Source organism: Tasmannia lanceolata, unplaced genomic scaffold (genome assembly GCF_043159265.1).
Source record: "Tasmannia lanceolata isolate RefF3 unplaced genomic scaffold, GAP_Taslan_0.1 ptg000016l, whole genome shotgun sequence".
NCBI classification, from domain to species: Eukaryota; Viridiplantae; Streptophyta; class Magnoliopsida; order Canellales; family Winteraceae; genus Tasmannia; species Tasmannia lanceolata.
Window position 1 is genome coordinate 6,264,368 of NW_027518693.1, and position 24,993 is coordinate 6,289,360.

At 40.2% G+C, this 24,993-nt stretch overlaps 1 protein-coding gene and 1 pseudogene across 1 annotated transcript; both read right to left on the reverse strand.

Annotated features, from left to right (window-relative positions):
- Positions 1 to 3,954: 3,954 nt before the first annotated feature.
- On the reverse strand, positions 3,955 to 4,743 carry LOC143848919 (transcription factor ILI6 pseudogene; annotated as a pseudogene).
- Positions 4,744 to 22,206: 17,463 nt separating this feature from the next.
- Positions 22,207 to 22,901, reverse strand: LOC143848510 (uncharacterized). The gene has a single exon (XM_077357464.1). It carries the CDS (start codon positions 22,784 to 22,786, stop codon positions 22,325 to 22,327), a length of 462 nt encoding a protein of 153 aa, XP_077213579.1. The 5' UTR covers positions 22,787 to 22,901; the 3' UTR covers positions 22,207 to 22,324.
- Between the last annotated feature and the right edge of the window lie 2,092 nt (positions 22,902 to 24,993).

Here is a 24,993-nt window from a genome sequence, read left to right on the forward strand (position 1 = left end):
TGGGGCCAGAAAAAATCCATATGGTTTCACCATTGGCATTTCTGAGGAGGCCACCAATCCTAGCTGGTATTGGATTTTCTGCACTAGACCATCAAAGTTTAACTTTAGGAACCCACTGCTGAGAGGCTCCCATGTGACCAATCAACACAATAATTAAATAAAATGAATGTTAAACTGTTTTCTCTCACTCCATCTTTCTTTAAATTTCATTAGTTGATTTTGCCTCCATTTTTTTTTATTTTTACTTGAATTTTTGTTTATTTCTCAAGTTCTCTTATTATTATTTTTTTCCATTTTCTATCTTCAGTTTTTTCCCTATAAAACATCCCCAAATAGAAATTTCCCTGAACATCTTTGGTAACTGAACTGTTGTTGAAAGCTCTATTCAGCCAAGAAGACATTTATCACAGGGCAAAATAATAAATAATTAAATATCACCCTTAAATTTTCCAACTACGGTTTCGTCCTCGTGTTTGTCTTTTCTTCCACGTTAATGAACTATGCAGACGACTTTTAGATATTTTTCATTAACAGTGACTAGTGCTTAATCTAAACTACTTGCCTAATCTACCTAACATCTTATAAAATCAAACAACCTTTCATCTAATCCTTGATGATCCAAGGGTTGAGATATCTCACACACTAAAAAATTCCCAACAAATTCCCAACAGGGAGATAAGCTTTAAAAATAAAAGCATCAGGGTGCAAATATTCGAACAATGAGGTGCAAACGTATGCACCGTCCATTAGATGGGCCACACCCTAAATAGGTTGTGGCTCAAAAATCATTTCCATTGGTTGATCCTAACCGTCCGATCTATAGAGGGTTATCATCAACCCTCTAACATTCAGATCTGACGGTTAGGATAGATCTATAGCAATGATTTTTGGGGCAAAACCTATTTAGGCTGTGGCCCATCTAATGGACGGTTTGGATCATCCTATGGTGCGGTCCGTACCGTACTACTTTTAATAAAGTGAGGAGTGCCCTCATCAAAATACTGTAGTGCTGATAACATTTGCCTTTATTTAATTATTTATTTGTTCGTGTTTGACGTGGCAACTGAGTCTCCAGAATGTTAATTGGGATAGTTGACGTGGCACCGCCACGTACGTTTCTGAAGCGGTTCTAAGAAATACGATTATTGTGACAAGTGGCAGTGTCCTGTCCTAGAATGATAAGGTTAGAGAACTGAGGTGTCAGTTGGCTATATTTGTTTTGTTCTGTCCTAGGTCCCTACGACCCTACCGCTACGGGGATCTATATGTTTCAATTGATACCATTGATCTTGCAGAAGATCATGAGCCCACCCCAAATTATAAAACCCACGGCTAAGATTTAGTTGGCAGAATCCTAAAATAAAGTTTGATGGATCAAGGGGATCATCCGATGAAGGTTGATCTAGACCGGGTTTGATGAATCTAGAACCTGGGATCATTCGACCAAGGTTGATCAAGACCGTCCTTACATTCAACATCACCCTCTTGTAAGGCACTCCGTATCGGTGATGAGTGACCTAGGGGACAGATACTGGGAAACTAAAGTTCATGGGGGGAGAAAATTTCCAAGATTAGACTGTTGATGTTTTCAATTTTGAAAATAAATTCAATGAAACAGAGAACTCATTTTTCAAATATTCAAGCAGTCTGATTGATTAATAATGAGAATATCATTCAACAACAACAATATTAATAATAATAATAATAAGATTTCACCGCTCCAATGTTTTGATAAACATGCGCTCTTGAGAACCGTCAGAGCTTTTTGAGAACCGTAATATCCTCAGACATCCCTTTAAATACTACACGACAAATAAGTGGAGCACATGTTTATCAAAACACTGGCGCAGAGATCATTTCCCTAGTAAGAATACCCCATTTGGGAAGGAAAACAGATTCCGCATTTTCCACCTTCCCATGTCATGTCTGCCTTTCTCTTCCATTCAATTTATTGAACTAAATGTTGAAATCCGGTGGAATCAAAATAGGGTGCCGATTCTAGTGCCTGATTCCGACAATCCTCTGATGTCGATTCTAGCATCTAATTCCGACAATCCAAAGGCACTCTAATCAAAGGGTATTTCTTACGATTTGATGTAAGGAGAGTTGTCGTCTTAACCTAGGTGGAGGGATCAATGATAAGGTGGCACACGGGGATCATACTGTATAAAAGGATAATTTGGTCAATTCATGCACAAACCCACTACAACATGTGTGGAAGCAATCTAATGTATTTCATTTTTCATGTATCTCGCGATCTCACCGGCCGTTCCTTCTAATATGCCAATTGGTCTAGGTTACTAATGATCGGTGCTCTACTACTGGTGGATATATTTTCTTAGGGCACGAATTTATTCTGTGTGGCTCTAAAAAGCAACCTATAGAGTCTTGAGCTCTAATTCCAAATCAGAGTATAGGGTTCCGGCCACCACCGCTAACATAAGTTGAGTGCAAGTTTTTTGCACTGATCTTGCTGTTTGTCTTGACACTCGACTATCGCTATATTGTGACAATACCAGTGTGACAATACCAGCGGTTCTTTGTCACAAATCCTATTTTTCTAAGCATATCGACGTAGACTATTGCTATCTTCATGAGAGAGCTGTTCGAGGTGCCTTACATATTTAGTTCATCCTAAGCATTGATTAAATTGCTGGTGTTCTCAGCTTTGAATTATCAGATCAAATGCGAGTAGCATAAGTGGGGTTCATTGTCTTTTACAAGGGAGCTAACCATGATTTCCTTTTTAACATTTTTTGTTAAAGTATAAAAGAATAAATAACGCCTTCTCCAACAGCTTAAGCTTTTGGAGAAGCCGGTAAGTTTTTAACATGGTATAAGAGCAAAGGTCCTGAGTTCGAATCTCCTTGATGTAAAAAATCCACATGAAATGGTCAAGCCAGAAGTGGGGCCACATGTGCCACGTGTAGGCCAACCCAAAGAAAGAGGGGCCACACGTGAGGGGGAGTGTTAAAGTATAAAAGAATAAATAACGCGTTCTCCAACAACTTAAGCTTTTGGAGAAGTCGGTAAGTCTCTAACATTTTCCATGCTAAAAAGGTCAACAAGAAATGTGCAGTGATATCCGCCCCCCTTTAACAGTTTTCGTTAACTTTTCTGAAGGAGTGGAGAAGCAACCGTTAACTCCAAAAGCATAAAAGTTAACGATTTCTCTTTGGGGGGGGGGGGGGGGGGGGGGCCGATATATCACTCCCCTAAGAAATTCCCAATTTACCATAGGAAAAAATAAAAGTAGTATTTTCTCAGCATTTCACCCCTTCTGTTAATCATATACTTTAAAATAACTGCATTTCCAACTCCTTTCATTAGTCTTTTCCTGAAAATAAAGTCATTTTGAGTAAACAACGAGAGAGAGAGAGAGAGAGAGAGAGAGAGAGAGAGAGAGAGAGGTTACTTTTATTAGTCATTCACAGGCTAATATCAGTGGAGATTCAAGCCAAGATTACGCATAAAATATCACTTTAGGTGTGTTACACGGACATTGCTGTCTCGAACTCTGAATATTTAAAACTTTTGGTAGGTGAGTTGTTGTTACTTGCACCCTATATTGCATATAAATTATTTTCTTGGAAGGCGACAGATTTGTCTCTACTCTTGTACAGACTCACTTCATATTTTTAGTTATTTCCATGATATAAAATTTGAGTGCCCTTTTCTCGGTTAGTGCATCAGTTTTGTATCTATCTGTGTCTACTTCTCATGTAACATAGATGAAGTCCCTACCTAACCATATTCTCTATCTCTTAATATTTTATGTTCACCAAAGAAGATTCAAACCCTTGCTGACTAAAGCTCATTTAGCAGTGGATGAAGACTTCCAACATAGATACTTTCATTTCTCTTCAAAATGATGACTTTGATTCAAATCAAACTCATGGCGGGTCTAACCAACCTAGATAGAAGATGAAAGAAGACAATACATGTAGAGAGAGACTAAAAGAGTAAACTCCTAATTATCTCTGCTTGAGCACTGCTACTGTCCATGGTGTCGAGTAAGCCTGAGAGCCTCTCAGACAAGTCTTCGACCTCTCTCTGCAAAACTTTGATGTATTTGCAGGTCTCCTTTAGAACCCTAGACGACGATACCTGAAACAAATCAAATGATGGTTAAACGAAGTTTAATCAATTATGCACATAACATCAAATCGATCAAAAATTGATTGCAAAATTAAGAGCAAAAGACGTCAATTTATGGAACACCTTGGTCTGACTTAATTTACCCATTTGTAAACAACCTTCAAAACATCTTTAGAGATAAAATTCACAACCTTTTAAAGAGCTTCTCTAAGAGTTGTGACACTCCTTTTAAAATTGGTACTCTAGAATGTTAGCTACCCTTAAATTAAGGAGATTGAAATTAGAATATCTTTAGATTTCAAAAGGACTGAACTTGATATTAAATTTATAATGGGTTATTCTATGTTATAACTTTTCGATATGAATCATTCAGTTTGTTAAGTAGCAATCTTTGAGCTTTAGGACGACATTACCTGCATTGCTAATGTAGCTACTCACACTCTTGACTTCTATTTAGTATTCTTAATTGTACTCCACAAGACTAATGAGTGAAAATATAATCCAAGCACCATAACCTACCTTGTCAGTGCTCGTACGTTGTAGCTCTGGTAGTAGAGCTTGTAGTATAGAGACGAGATCATTGATCTCATCTTCTGTGATCCTTGAACTTCTTGACCTTCCGCTAGACATTGATCGAGGTGCGCGCCTACTCTATTCAATTAAGAGAATAATTAAGATGATATGGGAGTGGGGAGGAAAGAATGAAGGAAGGGGAGTGGGGAGGAAAGAATGAAGGAAGAACACACCATTTTATAGAGAGAGAGAGAGGTATCTTGGGGACAAGTTAGTGAGAAGATGAATTTAAGTTAGATTGTTTTGTATAAACTACATACTAATGAAGGCCCATTTGTCTAGTACTTGGGTCACAGGGTGGGCCCATATTTATTTGGTGTTGGAGAATAATTGTTTCTGTTGGAATATTTATTTGCCTCAAGGCGCGAAATCGCTTTCCTTAAGACAAAAATTTCGCACCACAAGAAGTGTACAAGGGGGATCTGCGAACTGCCTCTAATATAGAATGAAGCCAGTAGGAAATTCCTACTAATATTTGACGACGGTATGCACAAGTGGAGTCAAATCCGAAATGCCCATAGAGAATACCAACCCATGTCTAATTACTGTTTTTGCAGTATAACAATAATTAGAGAAATAATAGTGAAAACAATATATAAAAAGGACTTTGGTGGGATAGAAAATAGTGTAAAAGAGAAATAATAGTGAATACAGTATGTAAAATGGACTTTGGTGGGATAGAAAACAGTGTAAAAATGCACTGGAAGTTTTAGAATTGCACCAGAAATGGGTAGATTCGTTTATGTATTTAAATGGCTGGGGTCTACCATTTTTATAGACCCTCTAGTGTCTTTTCATTATGAAAAGTAACCTTCACAGTGTCTTTCCAGTTCGGTTTGAATTCAGGTAATTAGATCGCGCCTATTTGCGATTTAACGATCCAGATTAATCCTGGAGTGACTATTGGGGTATTTAAAACCCGTCATTCCCCGTAACCATTAGATCGCGACCGATCGCAAATCTACGGTTCGAATCATACCCGTTCGCTTATTGACCATTGGGAAGTGACTCCTCACGATCCAGATCGCAACCCATCGATCCAACAGCCCAGATCTCACCTGACTGGGCACTAGCCGTTGGAGTGTACTAGGCCCGCTGGGCCAACCGTTGCACCCGAACCCAAGGCCCAACCCGACCGAATGGACCAAACAACTCAGTCTATCCACTCGACAGATCCAACCTGGTCTAGATCCAATGGCTAGGATCAAATCTGGAAAAATTAAAGGCTCCAAAGTGCGCCTAAAAAAGCAACAATATGGGCCCCATAGCCCACGCTACGCGCGAGCCCATGGCTAAAGACCCAATGTGCACTTAAACAAGAGAAATGAATGGGTAAAGTGATATGTACCCATCTCCAACTTTTCTCCAAAGCAATGTGGGACTATCTTTTCAATGCACTTTTACACTCTTTCGAAAAGCAAAATCAAAAAGCAAAATTTTCAAATAAGAGCTTTTCTTTTTCCTAAACAACTCTAAGAAAACATTTTCCAAAACTTGTTCTGACCACAAAACAAATGATTTTGAAAAAAAACTTTAAGGGGTGTTTGATTTACAAATTCTTTCCTTGTCTATAACGGGCTTGTGAGGTGGGATCACTCTCTATCCATTCTAAATTAGATTTAAAAACAGCCGGCCACGTGTCTCACAACCATAGGTTGCCTGCGAGTATTTCTTACACTGTGGACCCCATCAACTCTACCAGAAAGATACCTTGTCCATTTAATTGCTGGCAAAATTGGTTCGAGTATTTGTCCATGGCATTGTCTTGTTCTTAGAACTTTTTAATACGTTCACGAGGCTCATATCTCCATAAATTGCTGACGTCTGAAACCTATACAAAGTTTGTCTGCTGGAGGACAAAATTTGTTTTGTTATATGTTTATTTATCAAAGGTATGCTACGCCCACTCTAGGGGTGCAACTCGGGTCGATTTTTGGGAATTTGGGTTGAGCTTTGACCTTAAAATGGAGCCGGGATCGGGTTGATTCCTATTCACTTTTTAGCAAAAGCTCAACCCGACCCGACCCAACCCAACCCAAGTTTCTAGCAAAACTTCTATTTTGCTCGCGGGTCCGTAGTACATGTCACAGGAATCGGGGGCATTTGGGGCCTTTGATCTGCTAGGCCACCGCAAAATTGTGCTAGTTGATCAGGATGGATGCTTCCAAATAGCACTGTCCAATTCAACGAGAAAATAATCCATTCAAAAGAGAAGGGTCCCACAATGAACAGATGGTCTTGACCCACTGTCCAAATGGACTTTATAGCCGTGAGGTGGGGCAGGTCTCACCAAAACTGCTAGGGGTGGGACAATTGACAAACTGCTCTGTACAAACAAAAAAATATTGCTGCGCGAGTGAGGGTAGCATAACTCTAAAACGACGGAGGTATACGAATTACTATCAAAATACCTTCTAATGGTCGGTTTTAAGATATAAACAAAATTAGAGTTTGGAGGTATTTAACAACCAGTCGTTTTCGGTCCTAAAATTTCGGCTGCCCATCCTAAATTTGATTGTACCATAACTATGCACCATATAATTGCCATGTCGCAGTTCCCTATAATGCCACATGGAATCATGAATAGTGTCATGCTGAATTGCTCTGTAGCGTTACCTTTGTCAAAACTGTAAATGGGCCCAAATCAGACCTGGCCCAATTATGCAAGGTAAGCTTTGGTTAGGGATCCGAAATTCCCAATAAGCATTTGATGGGCCTTTCCAATGGGCAATTCTATTCATTTGGAGTAAGGGTGCAACTTAGGTCGGGCTCAACGTGAACCCAATGGGTTCAACCCGATTTTGGCTCGGGTTGGATTGGCATTTCCTTGGGTTGGGAAAAGCCAACCCGATTTAATTTTGGGTCGGGTTAGGGTTGAGGCCTTGGCAACCCCACCCGGTCCGGCCCGAATCCGACCGTCCTCTAATTTTAATAGAAATTTTAATTTTTATTGGGTTATTATATTTTTTTGTTTGGCCCAAGGTGAACCTGAACCAACCCAACTCAATCCGACCTGTTTTCGGGTTAGATGGGTTGGTTTATGGTTGAGAGAGTAGAGGGGAGTTGCGTTAAGGTTGACCATCATCAACCCGGTGCTCGGGTTGGTTTGGGTTAGGTTTGAGGGAATGCTATCTCAGTTTGGGTCAGGGTTGGACTCAACCCGATCAATCCGACCCAAGTTGGACCCCTAAGTTGGACCCCTAATTTGGTGTAAGGAATTCAAGCTTGGGTTGAAATCCCCGCTCGAATTCCGCTAGACGACAATCGTATGTTGATGATGGGGCCCATATCTTCAGCGGACCATGATATGTTGTTACATACTTCTTCAAATTCATCTAGAGGTGTCAACCAGCTGGATCAACAAATTAATTGGCACCAGGTCAACCTCTTTCAAGGGCCAAGATTCTTGATTTTTCTTAAATGAGGCGCTTTCAATTAGTATTGAGATTTTTTTTCTGGGGTGATGGCTACGGCTGGTGGGTCCCATTGGAGCTTCGATGACACTCCTTGGTTTGTGGTCCCCATCAATCCTCAATCTGTCATTCTCCTTGATATTTCATGCCGTGTTTACCTCTTCTGATATAGAGGACACGTCCTCTTTTAACAAGTATGGGATGAGGATAGGGAAGTAGGATTTCTTAATTGGTCAAGTTACAAATTAAGATACTCAATTGTAGTAGAAATTAGCAACAACTCATCGATTCCAGTGGGAATTAAGGACATAGGATCTATGCTTCTAATGAATGTGTCCTTCATTCAGTTTTAATTGTAGTCCTAAATAGAGATATCTGTTTTTTCTGATCCAATGGAAGGCATTTTGTTAGCCAACTGGCTATCGAATTTCGTAGGCGAAATCAGATGGACAAGGATCATATCACCTGAAGAAAAACATCCTAAGGAATGTGTTCTGAACCATAGTCGAGAAAGGATTATGGTTATGAAATAATGTAAATGACACTGCAGAAGCTGAATGATAAGAAGTTTGATGAAGTATTGTTAAAGGGTCATTCGTCTCTTTCGTATTGCCATTTTAAATTGGACAAGAAATGCACCCGCTATGGATCCAATAATGAAATTGATCAAAGAGAATTGATATATAAACCTCCTTGACTTCACCGGGTCACCCCCTCTTGTGTATTCAAGTGTATTCATGAGTCATGACTACTCTTTTTACACTATATTGGGGTGGCCCGGCGAAGAAAAGGGGGCAAATATATCATTTCCCTTGATCAAATGGTGAACATTACTTCAGTAATTATCTTCTTGCCATTCCGTCAAATTCCAACACTTGATTCAAAGAAAGGAACGAAATCAAGGGGGTGAATTGGGTACCAGGGCAGAATTAGAGGGGGAAAATGTTGGGATCAGTTTCCTCATTCAAATGTGAGTATGAACCAACCTCTTTCTTCATAGTTTAAAGGGAGAGTAAATCATTTAAGTTGAAAATTACTTTGACTACATCTCCATTGATTACAACTTGGAAAGTAGAAGAAAAAAAAACCTAAATATGCAAGATAAGTAACATCTCCCAATCACTGGTTGCTTATTTTGTTTTTGCAGCAAAGTTATAATAGAGAGAGCACCATCTGCATGCTTGATCAACCATCAAATTAGATCTTAAACTTACAAGGACAGAAAAATAAGTTGCACATTGTAGTTTTACCTGATCCATGTCATCACAGGTTAGGACACCACACATGCATGGGAGTCCTGCAAACATCACAGAAACATATGTTTTATTCTATCTTTTTTTAGAGAGAATGCTTTTAGCTTCTATCACTAATCCAAACCTAATGTTACTTACAAATAGTAGAATCTACTAAAGGGAAGACAGTAGAAAAAATCGAGTTGGTAACTAGATAACAAATAAAGACACAAGAAAGTACAGATATTATCAAATAACTACATGCAGCATCAGACATGGGACGTTAAAGCTCAGTTAAGACCGAAGTTCGGTAAGTTACATTGTTTGTAACTAGTAAAACTTTTTTTTGTTGTAAATAGTAAAACTAGATCATAAATTGTAAGATTTAGTTTGATTCTAGTGCAAATTATATTCAGATAAAGCACATTGTAAAATCTATAAAGGAAGTTTGTTTATAATGTTCAAGGGCATTTCTATGCAGTAAACAGATACCAAAGTCCAAACAAATCAAATATGAGAAGATATCAGGCACATTAATTTGCAATTTTTTTACAAGTAAGAATCTCCATGAGAGAGAGAGAGAGAGAGAGAGAGAGAGAGAGAGAGAGAGAGAGAGAGAGAGAGAGAGAGAGCATAAGAATTTTTCAGAAGGGGGTGGGGGGCAGAATCCCCTGATGAAAGCAATTGTCTTGTGACACACCTATTCTCAAGGGACTTCACATCCTCATTGCCTCTAAAAGAGCACTATTACCATCTTAAACTTCCAATATATCTGATAATTTTGATGTGTATATGACACCAAATGTCCAAATATAAACGTATATATATATCCAAAACTAACCCTTAGTTTCCCTTACAAATTTAACTTAGGAATCTGAACTTACCTATAGCAGAAACATAGCTGCCCTCCCCGTACTGTTTGCAACCAAAGGGGATATTTTAGTTTTTAGCACTACATGACTAGTGCTCGGTTTGATCATCAGTTATGCATTTTCTATGATTTTTAAGAACCAGATGATTAGCATTTTGTTTGATCATTGATTGTGAATTTTTATTTTTTATTTTAAGTATTATATGATTAGCATTTTGTTTGATCATTGGTTATGCATTGCAACAGAGGATTGAAGTATTTTATTTTATTTTTTTGAAAGATGACCAAATGTATTTATATTTAAACTGTATTTACATAGAGAAGGGACCAGGAGTCCCATATAGCTTCAACATAAGATGGCCTAGGAAGTAACTCCAGGCCCTGCTAAAGAAGAGTTCGCAAAATTTTCCTCTTATCCCATTACATTCACCAATCCAAACATAAATATTGTTTTCACTATCTACCTCGAGAGTCACTCGTAAAAACATGAAAGAAACCACCAAAAAACTTTTGCAATCTTGACTGAAGATCTAGAAGATAGTACCACCCTTTTGGGGCATATGATTGAAGTATTTTGGTTCAAAAGGGAATGCTGTACAAGAGTTGTGATTGCATTCTAAGGTTTATGAGATCATAGATTGTGTTGTGGATATGAAGGCATCAGATACTGCAATAGAGCTGATTAATTTAGTTTTACTATCTTTATTTAAATGCTACTGTTAGGCATCTACTGGGGTGGTTGCTGTTCATGTCTTAATTATTTTCAAATTGAGCCGAAATACAACACAGATACTGCAACAGACCTGATTGAATATAATCTTCAGAGACATGTGATTTCTCTCTTAGTTTTAGGATTCCCAAATTTCTCTCATACACAGATTCAAAGACAACTAGTTAATGCCATCTTCCAACATCGATTGGGTCAGTTGCATCAATGGTAGTGTTCTAAAATCATATGAGTTCAGCTGTTGAAATACAGATCATTCCACTAACTTCCAGCCAACTAATTTGCATCGCGAACTTATTAAACACTATAGTTGGATCTTTAGCACAAATGGTAGAGCTCTTGGGAAATGTTGTCCGACCCCAATGTTTCTCAAGAAGATGGTGGTTCGCACGCATCAAGACCCTTAACTATGCAGTCTAAACCATTCATTTATTAGTTCTTATCGTAGACAGGTTATAGGCCAAAAATATTTTCGAGTGATGATCCTAGCCCTCCAATCTATTTGATGTATGCTTAAAGTTTGACTTAAAAAGATTCAAAGTAATAAAAATATTACTATGGATCAAGTGGATCATGAAGTGGGGCCACTTATTTCTATGATCCAAACCATTCATTTATTTGTATACACCATATATACAGTGGAGCACACTTATTTAGATAATTCAAACCATTTCTTTAATGGTCCCATTGCAGATAAGTTGTGGCCCAAATATCTTATCTAAAAAATGATCCTACGCCAATTGATCTAATTGGTGTAAAATGGACAACTTAGGAATGTTTACATTTACCCCCTGCTATATGCAGACACTAAAACACTGGAAATCAAATACCCCTTAATTTAACTGAAATCAATTCAAAGGTAAACCAATCCAGGGTAAGTAAATTGCTCTGAAATGGTTTACCATGAAATGGTTCCCCCTTATATTTACGTGGGGATATTGTGAGCTTCCACGGATTCAGTTTTAGAGTGCTTTCATATTTTGTCTAAAGAGCGCAGGTAGAATTGAGGAGCAGTTTCCTACTTAACTTTGAGGAGCGAAGTTTTGTTCTTTGTTTTCACACCAAATTAAAGCAAGTGGAGTTACATTGGAATTGGGTTTTTGTTGGGCTATAAAAGGTTTTAAGGTGAGGTGGTGATTAGGGGTGTAAACGAGCCGAGCCTAGGCTCGGCTCGGCTCGTTAAGCTCAAAAGCTCGCCTCGGGCTCGAACCAAGCTCGGGCTCGGCTCGGCTCGGCTCGCGAGCGGCTCGTGAGCCTTACCGAGCTCGGGTTGTATTATGTTCACACCCCTCATCTTCCGTGGACAGCCCTACTAGTGTAATTTGACTACTCTTTTTACACTATGGGGGGTGGTCCTAGTAACAAATAGGTTTCCAAAAATGAAGTGACATATTTTGCCCCCCCCGTCCTTTCACTCCCTGGACAACCCTTTTAATGTATAAATTAATATAATATATATATATATATATATATATATATATTAAATTCTTAACGAGCATTAACAAGCCGAGCCTGGCCTAAATTGGGCTCGGCTCGTTAAGGATTCGAGCCGAGCTCGAGCGAGCCTCCGAGCCCGAGCCAAAATTGACACCCTTAGTGGTGATTAGAGATAACTTTTTACAGGTGTGATTAGAGATTACTTTTTGCGTTGAAATGGACACTGGGTGTCCCTGGTGATCAAAAGGGGTGTAAATATCACTTCCCTAGTTTTTCATCATGCTTAATTTTTTTTTTGAGGAATTCTAGACTGAAGGGATCCCTTGCAAAAAAGAGGTGAAAGGGCTCCCCATTGGCTGCACATCATCATCATGTTTGACTTTTCAGACATTATTAATGCATGATGGCATGATGGTGATGTGTAGCCAATAGGAAAGCCCTTTTACCTCTTTTTTGCAAGGCTCCCTTCAGTTTAGACTTCCACTTTTTTTTAACAGGAGTTTTATGTAATTCACTCTTTCAAATGGGCACAATTGTGGCGGAAGATGAAGAAATTTAAGAGGATGGGAGTTTGGGAAGCATTAAAAGCTTCTAAGTAGATAGACGGGACTTGGGAAACCTGAGGGGATGGGCGTGAGAGGAGCATGAAATATTCCTATAAATCAGGAAAATAAAAATTTCTGAGTGTTGCAGGGGAAATCAGGAGTGGAACCTAACCGATCCCTCCACGCCCCATGGCATGGGAGGGTAGTTTTGCCATTTTGAGAAATTAAAAGCCAAAAAATCAGGAACTAAGATCTCTATAGTGTGAAAAGGCTATTTGTTCGGTTTTACTCACAGTTACCATATCATTATTCAAAGGAATTTGCTACGGACCATCGCAATAGGCAATTTGGGGACCGGCTATTGCATGAGAGACCTCAGATGAATTAAATGAGTAAGGCAAAATCTGAGCCAATGTGGCTGCTCTCTCATGCAACAGCCAGTCCGCCAAATGCCTTCTGCAGTGGTTCCTAGCAAATGCCTCAAAAATTAAGTTTAAGTAGTTATTGCTTTTGAGGTTGATTATGTGATTAACCTCCATTGCCCTCTCACCTTTTTGTGATGGGATGAGGTTAAAATGCATAGTGAATGAGTCAACCCTTCATAAAAAGGAGAAAGGTAACGCCACAGGTGAAATCCACCCATTGTTTTCACTTTAACTATTTTTTATGAACTCTCTCTCTCTGCGCCCCCTCGCCCACATCCACACCTAGGGGCGGAGCTACATGTACCATAGTGGGGGCAGTTACCTCTGTTGAGTTGGGCCAAACTTCTTAATAGGCCAAACTCAATTGGGCATAGCCCCCTTTAAAATTTGAAGCCTGCCCCCCTGTGTATAAATCCTGGCTCCACCATTGCCCACACACACACCTAGGCCTATGATTATTCCATGGAGTAAACTTTTATGGTTGCCGATCATGGCCATAATCTTGAATTTCTTTATTTTTAAAGTATAATTTTCTTGGCTAGTAGCAAAATGAGGAGCATCCATGGGGTCCGAAGATTTCATTTTGCCCCTTGTTCAAGAAAGTAGAAGCAAATTTCAGAAGACGAATGCCATTATCAAGTAAGAGTAACAAAAATTCAAAGGGGGATGACCCCACTTGTTTTTATAGTTTCCACCATCTCCATCTATCCTTCTGTACATAGAGATTTTTCATTGGTCAGTGCAATTCCCCACAACAAAGTGGGTGGCAAATATCATTTTCCTACAGAGTACTGTTTTTCTTTTTCTGTGTACTGTACGTTGGAAACTTTGTGATATCACAGGCGCATTATGAGTTTATCCGTGATGACCAGCGCAGGTTAGACAGAGACCGGCCAACTGTCTACTGGATCTCAGCCGTTGAATTCAATCCGAGTTTTAAGGCTAGGAGAAGTCCGCACCCTCGTCTGCCACGTCATCCGTGTCTATTTTCACGGGAATTTCTCGTGACGAGATCTCCGTTCCTGCGTCTGTGCTTGACAGAATCTGCGAATTTTTTTAAAAAAAACCCGGTTTCCCTGGAAAACTACAAAAACTACATAATTCCGATAGTAGTTAACATTAGTCAATTTGGATGGCTAGGATTCTTCAATCAATTCAAAATTTTCCGTCAAATACATTATAGTCTTTGATAGAAGTCACCAATTGAAAAATCTAAATTATGAACAAATGTACAATGCGTGTGATCATGTGGAGAGCAAAAGGGCAATCCACGTGGTCGTAGTTCCATGCTGAATAGACATCTCATCCGTAGGATTAAGATTAAATAAAATCAAATGCTTAGGTTTCTCGTGGACAACGACCACGTGGATTGTCAGCAGACCAGTGTGGGCCCGGTCCACGTCACTAGAAATTTGACCCGGCCCCTACGGTTCAAGTCAACACTGGGCCAGGCCTGGTGGACCGGTAGGTGCCCACAGGTACCTGTAAAAACCCAAATGATCAAGATTTTATATGGTGTAAACCCTATCTAGTCCCATATTTTTCAAAATGTATTGTACCGACCATATCATCATAGGATGATCTAAACCATCCATGTGATGGAAAACAACGTAAATAGGTTAACTCAACTCAACTCTGGGCCAGGCCTGGTGGACCGGTAGGTTGCAACAGGTACCTGTAAAAACCCAAATGATCAAGATTTTATATGGTGTAAACCCTATCTAGTCCCATATTTTTCAAAATGTATTGTACCGACCATATCATAGGATGATCTAAACCATCCAGGTGATGGAAAACAACGTAAATAGGTTAACTCAACTCAACTCAACTCAACTAAGCCTTTGTCCCAAACTAGTTGGTGTCAGCTAATGAATCTTTTAGAAAAATTTTATGAAGAAAGTGAAAGAATCTAGCCGGTTCAAATTGACAAAGTCTAATCCTGATACTAGTTGGATTCGCCTGCATGGACCATTTTCTTCCATTCTACCCTATCGAAGGTCATGTTCTCTGTTATATCCGTAGCCCACAAGTCTTTCCTTACTGTTTCTACCCAAGCAGTATTCGGTCTACCCCTACCTCTTTTGACTCCATAACTTGGCACAAGTCACTTCTTCTTACTGGAGCATCCAAAAGCCTATGTTGGATATGCCCAAATATCTTAAGAGGTGCTCTGTCATCTTCTTCTCAATTGGTGCGACCCCCCACCTTTTTACAGCTGTCTTCATTTTTAATTCGATCTAACCTTGTGTGGTCTCACATCCATCTAAGCATTTGCATCCCCACTACACTCATCTTATGCACATGCTGTTTCTTGGTGGCCAAACATTTTGAGCCGTACAGCATGGCTGGCCTTACAGCTATCTTACAAGACTTTCCCTTCAACTTGGTAAGTATTTTTCGACCACATTGAACTCCTGAAGCATGCTTCCACTTCAACCAACCTACTCTTATTATATGGTGACATCCTCTTCAATCTCTCATACGATTGGACCAAGATAGCGGAAGATATCCTTCTTAGGTACCACATGTCCTGATTGTGCCCCAAAATCATTTCCATAAGATGATCCTGGCCCTCCGATCTATACAGGTTTCCATAAATAATAATATGCAATTCCTTGATATATCAACCTATATACGTTATGGCCCATCACATGTACAATTTGGATCATCCTATTATAATGTGGGAATAAAACAGCAAAAAAAGAAAAGAAAAGAAAAACGGGTGCCCGTGGTCTACTTGGCCCATACGGGCGGGGTCCATGTTCATCAAATTGTGACCTGTAAAGTTCCGGGTCATTTTATACCCGGCCCGTACGACCTGTACCTCGTACGACCCGTACCACGTACGGGTTGGCTGAAACCCGGCCCGGCCTGGCCCACCCGTTTTCCAAGTCCAATTATCAGTGGTCGGAGATTTTCACTGTTCAGATCAACGAACCCGATTACTTTCAGGTGAACCAAAATTGGATCGTTAGGAAAGAGTTTAACATCTCCCTTATTTTATTAAAAAAGTTGTTAACTTTTCTCGATAAAAAAAAAGTTGCTATTGGCAGGACTAATCTATTTCTTTCGAAAAAAAACTGAGAAAACTCCTGAAAAATGATAACAATAACTAGTACGGATCCTGCCTTCTAGATGCCTTTACTTTTTCGGCTTTGAATAAAAAATTCATACCAATTTCTCGTTCAAGATCTGTTCTTTGCTGACGTGGACAGGAGGAAATAAAAAAGAAATGTCTGGGACCCACATCAATCGTACAGATTTTTCGCGCCAAAACCATTCTTCTAGAAGGTCCTTTCTCGATGCCTACCTAATGATCTGCTACGGGGATGTTGGATAGGGCTGGCAACGGGGCGGGTCGGGGCCGGATGTTGGGGTCCCCTACCCCTTCCCCTCTGCGGGGAATTTCCCCCCTCCCCTTCCCCTCCCCTCTACGGGGATGGTGGGGAATACCCCTCCCCTCCCCGCGGGGAATATCTAATCCCCTTCCCCTCCCCTTCCCCTCCTCGCATCCTTCGGGGATAAAATCCCCGCCCCAACATCACCCCCTCTTTAGTCATTGATACACTAATGCTGGGTGTCCCTAATCAACTTGATCAAATTTCAATATATAAAAATGTTATAAACTAACAATCGATAGGCTAGCTGTTAATTAAATTAGCAAGAGATTGGTATAAGGAGTTTGTCTTCTCTTCTTTATATATTGATTGAAATGCTGGGCAGCAATGAACGTCCAGATTTCACTTGTTTGCAGTGTTTTTTTACTTGAAGATTTAATAAGAGAGGGCAGATCCATATTCGGTATTTGTGTGTGGACGATGGATGGATGGACCCATTGGACCGACAATAGCTGTTGTTGGATGATGGGATTTCCGCACATTGCTAATTGGATTCGATCCAACTTCAATTTTAGATCAAGTGGTATCATAGCCTGACACTTAGAGTACCCAACATCCAAACCCCATTTTGGATCATTAATTTTGGGAAATGTTATGAGCACTACTGTATTCTGATGATCGCACTCCTGACTTTATTAAAAGTAAGGTATGGCCCGCACCATAGGATGATCCAAACCGTCCATTAGATGGTGCACACCCTAAATAGTTTGCGCCCAAAAAATCATTTCCTTAGGTTGATCCTAACCCTCCGATCTGTAGAGGTACTGAATGATCCTATTCCTCTATAGATCGGAGGGTTAGGATCAACCTATGGAAATGATTTTTGGGGCACAACCTATTTAGGGTGTGCCCCATCTAATGGATGGTTTAGATCATCGTATGGTGCGGGCCATACCATACTTTTAATAATAAAATGCAATTTATTTTGGCTACCGATGTTGGCACTACGATTTTTTGATAATTGCATACACTCACTCACTCAGCTTGTCTTTATTATTTCAACATCTGTCAAAAGGTTATTATAGTTCCCAAAATGCTCTCAGAAGCTAATTAAAAGGAAAAGACAAGCTAAGTCTATGTTTGGGGGAATCTTGTAGCCGATCCACAGAGTTTCTAGTAGTTTTTCTATAAAAAAAACACTTAAAAATATACAAAAAAATGGCATTGATTAACGGGGCGAGGCGAGGCGGGGCGGGGCGGGGCGGGGAGGGGACAACTCCATCCCCTTCCCCTCCCCGCACCGGGGAATTTTTAAAATCCCCTTCCCCTTACCCTTCCCCTCTCAAATCGGGGAATCCCCTCCCCAAACAGGGCGGGGCAGGGCGGATCCCCGCTTTTTCGGGTGAAATTGCCAGCCCTAATGTTGGAAGGCGCGCTTGCTCGTGAGAGGAGAGCTGCCCGGCTCGGCTAAAGAGTTGGAAAACTACCTTTTCTTTTACCCCTACATGCAGGGTGGCAAAATTGGTCGAACCGAACCGAAACCGAGCCTAAATCAGTTTCGGTTTGGTTAAACCAAACCGATTCAAATTTCGTTTGGTTCGGTTTGGGGATCAAACCGAACCGAAACAGAATATTTCCAATTATTATAATTAAGGGGTGGCAAAATTGGCGGAACCGAAAATTCAGTTTTGGTTCGGTTTTGGTTTGGTAAAACCAAACCGATTCAAATTTCGATTCGGTTCGGTTTGGGGGTCATACCGAACCGAAACCGAACCATTGCCACCCCTACCTACATGTGTAGTTTATGATTAACCATTAGAATTAGGACGATGATATTTGCCCCCCACCCTTTTAACGTGATTTGATGTAAAAAAGCGTTGTAGTATGTGCTACGAATATTAGAGTATCTTAGGGCAATTCGCATAGAATAAGAGCTAACATACCCTAATAGAAACCTATTGGAAATATCAAATATCTTGGTCCAAACTCTGAAAGCAGGATCAAATGACTATTTTTTTTTTTGGATCTGAGCAGATCGTCACCCAAACACAGGTGGATCCGATTTAAATGGGATTGCCAAATCGTACTGACTGCTTCAGTGCTGAGAAAATCTATCTTGGAAAACAAGATTTCAATTCAAAATGAATATTCAGTTCGGATAACAAAATCACTTTCTGTGAAAATTTTTAATTTCTTTTATTTTTCTAGGAAAATTGCAATCCTACTAATTTCCTGGAATAAATTTCTTCCTTGGAAAAAAGTTTCAAAATATTTATTCCATAGGCGCAAATATGACACATGTGAAACGCTGATCTACACCATCCCTATAATGTTTGTTCTTCCACTCTTTGTTTGGTTTGCATGAATTTTTAGGAAAAGTTTGGGAAGAAAAATATATATCTACTTTCTTAAAACCACAAAAAATAAAGGGCGCTGATATTCCCCCGCCACTGAGGGCTGGCTAACGTTTTCCCACCATTTGACTGGTCTCTCTCTCTCTCCCCACACACAACAGGAATAGTTGGTGGGCCCAACAGAAACCGTTGGTGGAATGGTTGGCCCATCTTTGAACAACATAGGCCCCGCCCATACCACACCATAGGATAGTCCAAACTGTCCATTTGATGGGCCATAAACGTAAATAGGTTGCGTCCCAAAATATTATTTTCATAGGCTGATCCTAGCCCTCCGATCTAAATAGAAACTACATCTTATGCAACCTCAATAGATTGTAGGGTTGTGATCATCCTACGGAAATGATTTTTGGGGCACAACCTATTTACATTGTGGCCCATCAAATGGACGGCTCGGATCATCCTATGGTGTGGTATAGGCGGGGCCTATGTTGTTCAAAGATGGGCCCACCATTCCACCAACGGTTTCTGTTGGGCCCACCAACTATTCCTGTTGTGGGTGTGTGGAGAGAGAGAGAGAGAGAGAGAGAGAGAGAGAGAGAGAGAGAGACCGGTCAAATGGTGGGAAAGTCACATATACATTACTTCCTAACGTTTAACGTTAGCCAGCCGTAAGGGGGAGGGGGGAATAGCCTACAAGGGGGGTGGGGGCAGGGGGGCAGGGGTGGGGCGCGGGGAAATAGCCTACAAGGGGCGTGGGGGGAGATATCAGCGCCCAAAATAAATTGATAAAACCCTATTTAATTTTTGCTGGGAGGGACATTCAATTGATGATAATAGTATCTCTCCAAATCAACCATAATTACATTATTTTCTTAATAGAAAATTTCCATCAGAAATATTTTTCTTGCAATCCAACAAAGGATTCCTCATGACGAACCTGATGGCGAGTTTTTAAATCAAAATCTCGAGACACCTAGATTTTTCTTGAGAATCAAAATGTGAATCCTGAGTGCGCCACCCACCCCCCCTCCCCCTATTATTTAAGTCGTGTTTAAGAAGGTCATGCCATATTGGGATGATCTGCCACGTGGTAGATATCGAGGATCTTTTCTTGCAATGCTTTCCAATCTCCAACGTTGATTTTTTCTGCAATGCATCCATGGCCATATGGAAGTTTGAAAATACATGGTCGACAATATTTGGCTCCAATCAGAAACTTCCCATTTTATCATATCTCTAGAAGGGACCACTGTTAGCAAGGCTAAAACAGCATAACGCTAACTCTTTAGAGACATTTATTTATTTTTCCGAGACGTCTGAGGTTAGAGAAGAAATTTAAAGAAGGGCTCCAATTAGAAACTTCCCATTTTTCATATCTCATTAGCCTACTGAGATTGATAATAAATGGACGGTTAACTCTAATACTCTATTGTTGTCTTGGATTAGGGTTGAGGCTTCTGGCAACCAAACCCTAACCCGGATGTTGTCCCCCTAATTTTACCATGATTTTATTGAGACTCGAATTAGACCCGAGTCCAAACCCAATATCTATTTTTATTTTTTACTTTTCCTCCTTTTGTCCTCGATCAATCCAAACCTGACCCCTCTCAATTTGGAAAATGGGGGTAGGCAGGTTAGGATAGGTTGAGAGATTTAGAGGCGAGTTGGTTTAGGTAAGATACTCAAATTGGCATTGAGGTAATGACTATTGAGGGTTGGCCTCAGCCTAACCTAAAAATCTTCTTTTTAGGTGAAAGTTAGGGTGGAATTGGCCAAGCCTGGGGCCGTTCTGGTGAACTCGAGGTGGTTCCGATTGAACCGGGAGTCATTCCGGTAGAGTCAGACCAAGATGACCCCCGGGTTAGATGGAGATGAGCCCGAGTTAGACCGAGACGGAACTAGGTCAGACCGAGATTAAGTCCAAATCAGATCGAGATAGTCATGAGTTAGAGTGAAATGATCCCAAGCTCGGCCGAGTTGAGATAGGCATGAGTTAGAGTGAAATGATCCCAAGCTCGGCCGAGTTTGACCGTGTGTTTTAATGTTTTTTAACTTGAAACAACCCAAGCTTTACTCAAAATGACTATTACTTAACCCAAAACGACCAACTATCACCGGAAAGACTTGATATTTAAATTCTCAGAGCAATTTCTTTCGGTTTTTTTACACAACCACATTTTCCGGTCAAAAGTCTAACAATTATTTCATATTATTAACTTAGAGTGCACACATTTCATCATCTAGTTTCGTATTCAACATTTCTTAGTCGATTTGAGATGGAAAAAATTAAAATAAATCAGTCCTTATCGTTCTACTGCAATGACGAGTCTTATCAACAACACTGTCAACACACACGACAGGCTGTGGGAGTCTCTATGAAGAACGGCATCGAAACGGCTACGGTGAGGGCTGCGAATGAAGTTGGAATTAATGAAGGAGGAGACGTTCGAAGAAGCAGAAAAATGTAAAAACCATATTTGTATGCTAAGTGCTTTGGACGGCCACCATTTGGCGATGAATTTCTGAAATTTGATGCGTGTAGTGAGTCATTTTTATTCGAATAGCTTTGATCAAGGCTCAAATTTTCACATAAAGACATTGATACTAATGTCCCTTACCAGCTTTCTCTTGCAACAGGGAGCTATATCTGCCACGTCACTATGGTTTCCTATAATAAGAGCCCTGCCGATAAAAATGTGAGTCGTTTACCGAAAACACCCATCTGAGACCTAGGCAGATTTTGGATAAGACAACCTTCTCCGGAGTATGTAACAGGAGGACCTTGCAAGCCTCCAACCGGTATCTGTCGCTCTTAGAAATGTGAAAATTTAAGCCTACTATAGGGGTATTTTAGTCATATAATTCTACAGCAAAATTAAAACACAACTGAACTAGGTTTCCTCATTGCCTTTTGTACACGTGCCCATATATCCTACCCTGAACAGGTTGTCTTTAAGGAAAACCTCCGTTTGCTAGCTAACTTACTCTATTTTACCATTAAATGACATGATATTTCCACCACCCTTCTCGTGCCATTTCCTAGAAATGCAACAAAGAGGGGGTGAAATATTATATTCTCCATTATTAAGTTCAAAAGTGCATTAACTACAAATAACTTGACCAGGTGCGTAGTTCGCACAAAGCTGGCACATGTTAGCAAAGCCTGAAAAGTTTATTTCAGAGTGAGACAGACAGAGAAGGATTTCCTTCTTTTCCATTTCATAAAAGTATTTTTACAAACAACAGGGGACGAAATTATACCAAAAAAATCCCCCATTTCTTGTAATATTCTTTCTATTTTCTCCTCACTACATAAAGAGCTCAGACTGCAACAAAGTATAGTAGTTAGCAGCTTCATCTTCAATCTCCCAAAACCCATCATACCCAAAAACCCCCCCACTCTCTCCCACCCCATTTTCTTTCTGGTTTTTTTCTACATGTGGAATCCCAAGCTCATCGTTGGAAGCTTCTAGAAGCTGGCGTATCATCTCTTCCTCTTCCCCTTCCACAAGCGAATGAGTGGGGATGGCCGTTGGATCGTCCACGTGGCCACTAATGGTGGGTCCCACGGGGTTAGGTTCTGCTGAGGAAGAGACGAGCTCTTGTTGAAGGGTTGTGATGAGGGGAGAGAGATCTTCAGTGGGCTCTTCTTCGTCCGATTCGAGGAGAGAGAGTATGTGGTTTAATGACCGTTGCCGTTTCGTTACATCCTCCTCCCCCGTTTCTTCTTTCCCTTCTTCCCTGAAACGTTTTCTAGGAGATTCCGCCATTATAGAGAGAAAAAGAAAGTAAAAGAAGAATAGGGAGAGAGAGAAAGGTGTAGAGAAATGGAGGGGTGGAAGGGATTAAATAGAGGGGAGGGGTGTAAAAGAAAAGTGGGTTGAAATGGAAGGACTGGGAAAATAAGGAAAAGTGTTAAAAATAGTAAGCCAGATGGAGAAATGTAAAAAATCGAGACAGGTGGATCAATACCCGAGGCACGCCATTATTGTTTTTCTTCTTTTGGATGGTTTTCTTTTCTCGGGAGATGAAAAAACAGAGAAATTCAGATTCTCGAGGCTACGAGATGAGATTCACGTTTCGTATGGGTTTAGATGTGTTGTGGTATGCACCTTATCAGATACGTGGAGGCTCACGTTAATACCTTATCTGGTTAGGTTTCGTATGTCGTGCAATACGGTGTAGTGGGTCCCACTCTTGATTCATTCGTACCATCGATTTTATAGGCCTTGATTTGGATTCGCTGACACAACAGTTGTATTCATCCAAACCACTGATTTTACAGCCATTGCTTGACCCAGATGAAGAATGCCCACTAGCATATAGTGGGTGTCACTTTTCAGTTGATCTGGACCGTCCATTATATAGATCTTTAATACCACAAAATCATATCTAGGGTGCAAATCAGGCCGGGTTGAGGCCAACCCTAATCCATCTCGAGATAGCATTCGATCAACCAGAACCTCACCCAACTCGACCCTCGAGTGGAGGATGGTCCTAATCTAATCCACTTCTAAATCTCCCAATTAACTCTAACCGGACTTGTCTAATCTGCTTTTAGGTAATCCGGAGTCAGGTAGGATTCGGGTTAGCCAAGGGCTAAAAAAAATACAAGAAAATATAGCCCTAAAGGGCTATTTGCATACGCGGATTTTAGAAACCTGGATTTCTTTAAAATTGTACATTGGAGACGAGAGTAGAAAGAGACCGGCTGTCTTTTTTTTTATTTCTCACCCTTCTTTCTAGCAGCAAGAGAGCAACGGATCACCCCATGTTTCTAGGTTTTAGAAATCTCAGGATGTAGAAGAGATTTCTAAAACCTGGTTTTCTTACTTAAAATGCAAAAAACGCTGTTAGCGCAGCATGCAACAGCTTGATCATGAACTCTCTTTTACACTGTTTTCAACTTAAAACTTGATTTCTAAAATACGCGTGTCCAAACGGCCCCTAAGATTTTGAAAATCACAATAAATTTAGAGGACAAAGGCCAAGCTCGAACTCAGTAAGGTTGCCCAAGGCTTCAGCCCTAACCCCACCCGAAATTAAATTGCCAACCCAACACAAGCAGAAATCAGGTTGAGCCTGACATAATCGCACCCCTATTCCACACCATGGATAAGCAATGTGTTACGTGCCTAATTAGCCGTAACGCAGACGAACAAAATGAAAGATAGAAAGAGGGGGAAGAGAGGTTGATTCGAGACAACCGGACCTCCTAATGGCTCAAATTGAGAGGAATCATGACTCTCCTAGAACAAAGTTACCATAACATATACGTATCACAATGCCCCACAAAATCTCTCTCGTTGAACTATCTCAAGTTCCAAACACTTCAATTTTGTAGAAATTTTCCTGATTTTTATTATGCTATGATCTACTTAAAATGTACAAATCAGAGGGTTAGGATGATTTGATGTATGCAAGATTTTTGGGGGTTCAGTGCCCATTCATGTGGGGCTCCAGGTGAACGGTCTGGATTTCCAGAAAAATATTAGCTTTAATATATATAAATTCCATCGACCTCGTGGACCATGTAAACCCGATGTCTGATAGCCACTAAAATATCGAGAAATCAAATCCAAGACTCTCACGAGATTTGTCCAGACCTAACCTATAAATAAAGTCACCATTACCAAAGCTAAAAGGGTAAGAAAGGTCATTTCTGATACATATCTTGGCCATTATCAATCCCAAGGTGGAAAATTTAAAAATAGATATCCATAGTGGCCAACGGTACCCATATTGAAGAAAATATCCCTAACCTAACCCCACTTTATTACTTCTCTTCCCAAGTTTCCACCCTCCCTAGAAAATAAAAGAAGGAAGTTTTTTCTAACATTTTGTCTCCGACCATTTCTCTCTTCCTCCTAGTATGACCTGAATATTTTAATTAACTCCCATAATCTCATGTTCTAACTTTCAATTTAATTATAAGATCTTATTATTATAATTTTTCTTAATGTGGGCTTAGTAGATC

Bases quoted from the DNA above. Each gene is read 5' to 3' on its own strand.
- LOC143848510 (XM_077357464.1), bottom strand. From the start codon at position 22,786: ATGGCGGAATCTCCTAGAAAACGTTTCAGGGAAGAAGGGAAAGAAGAA.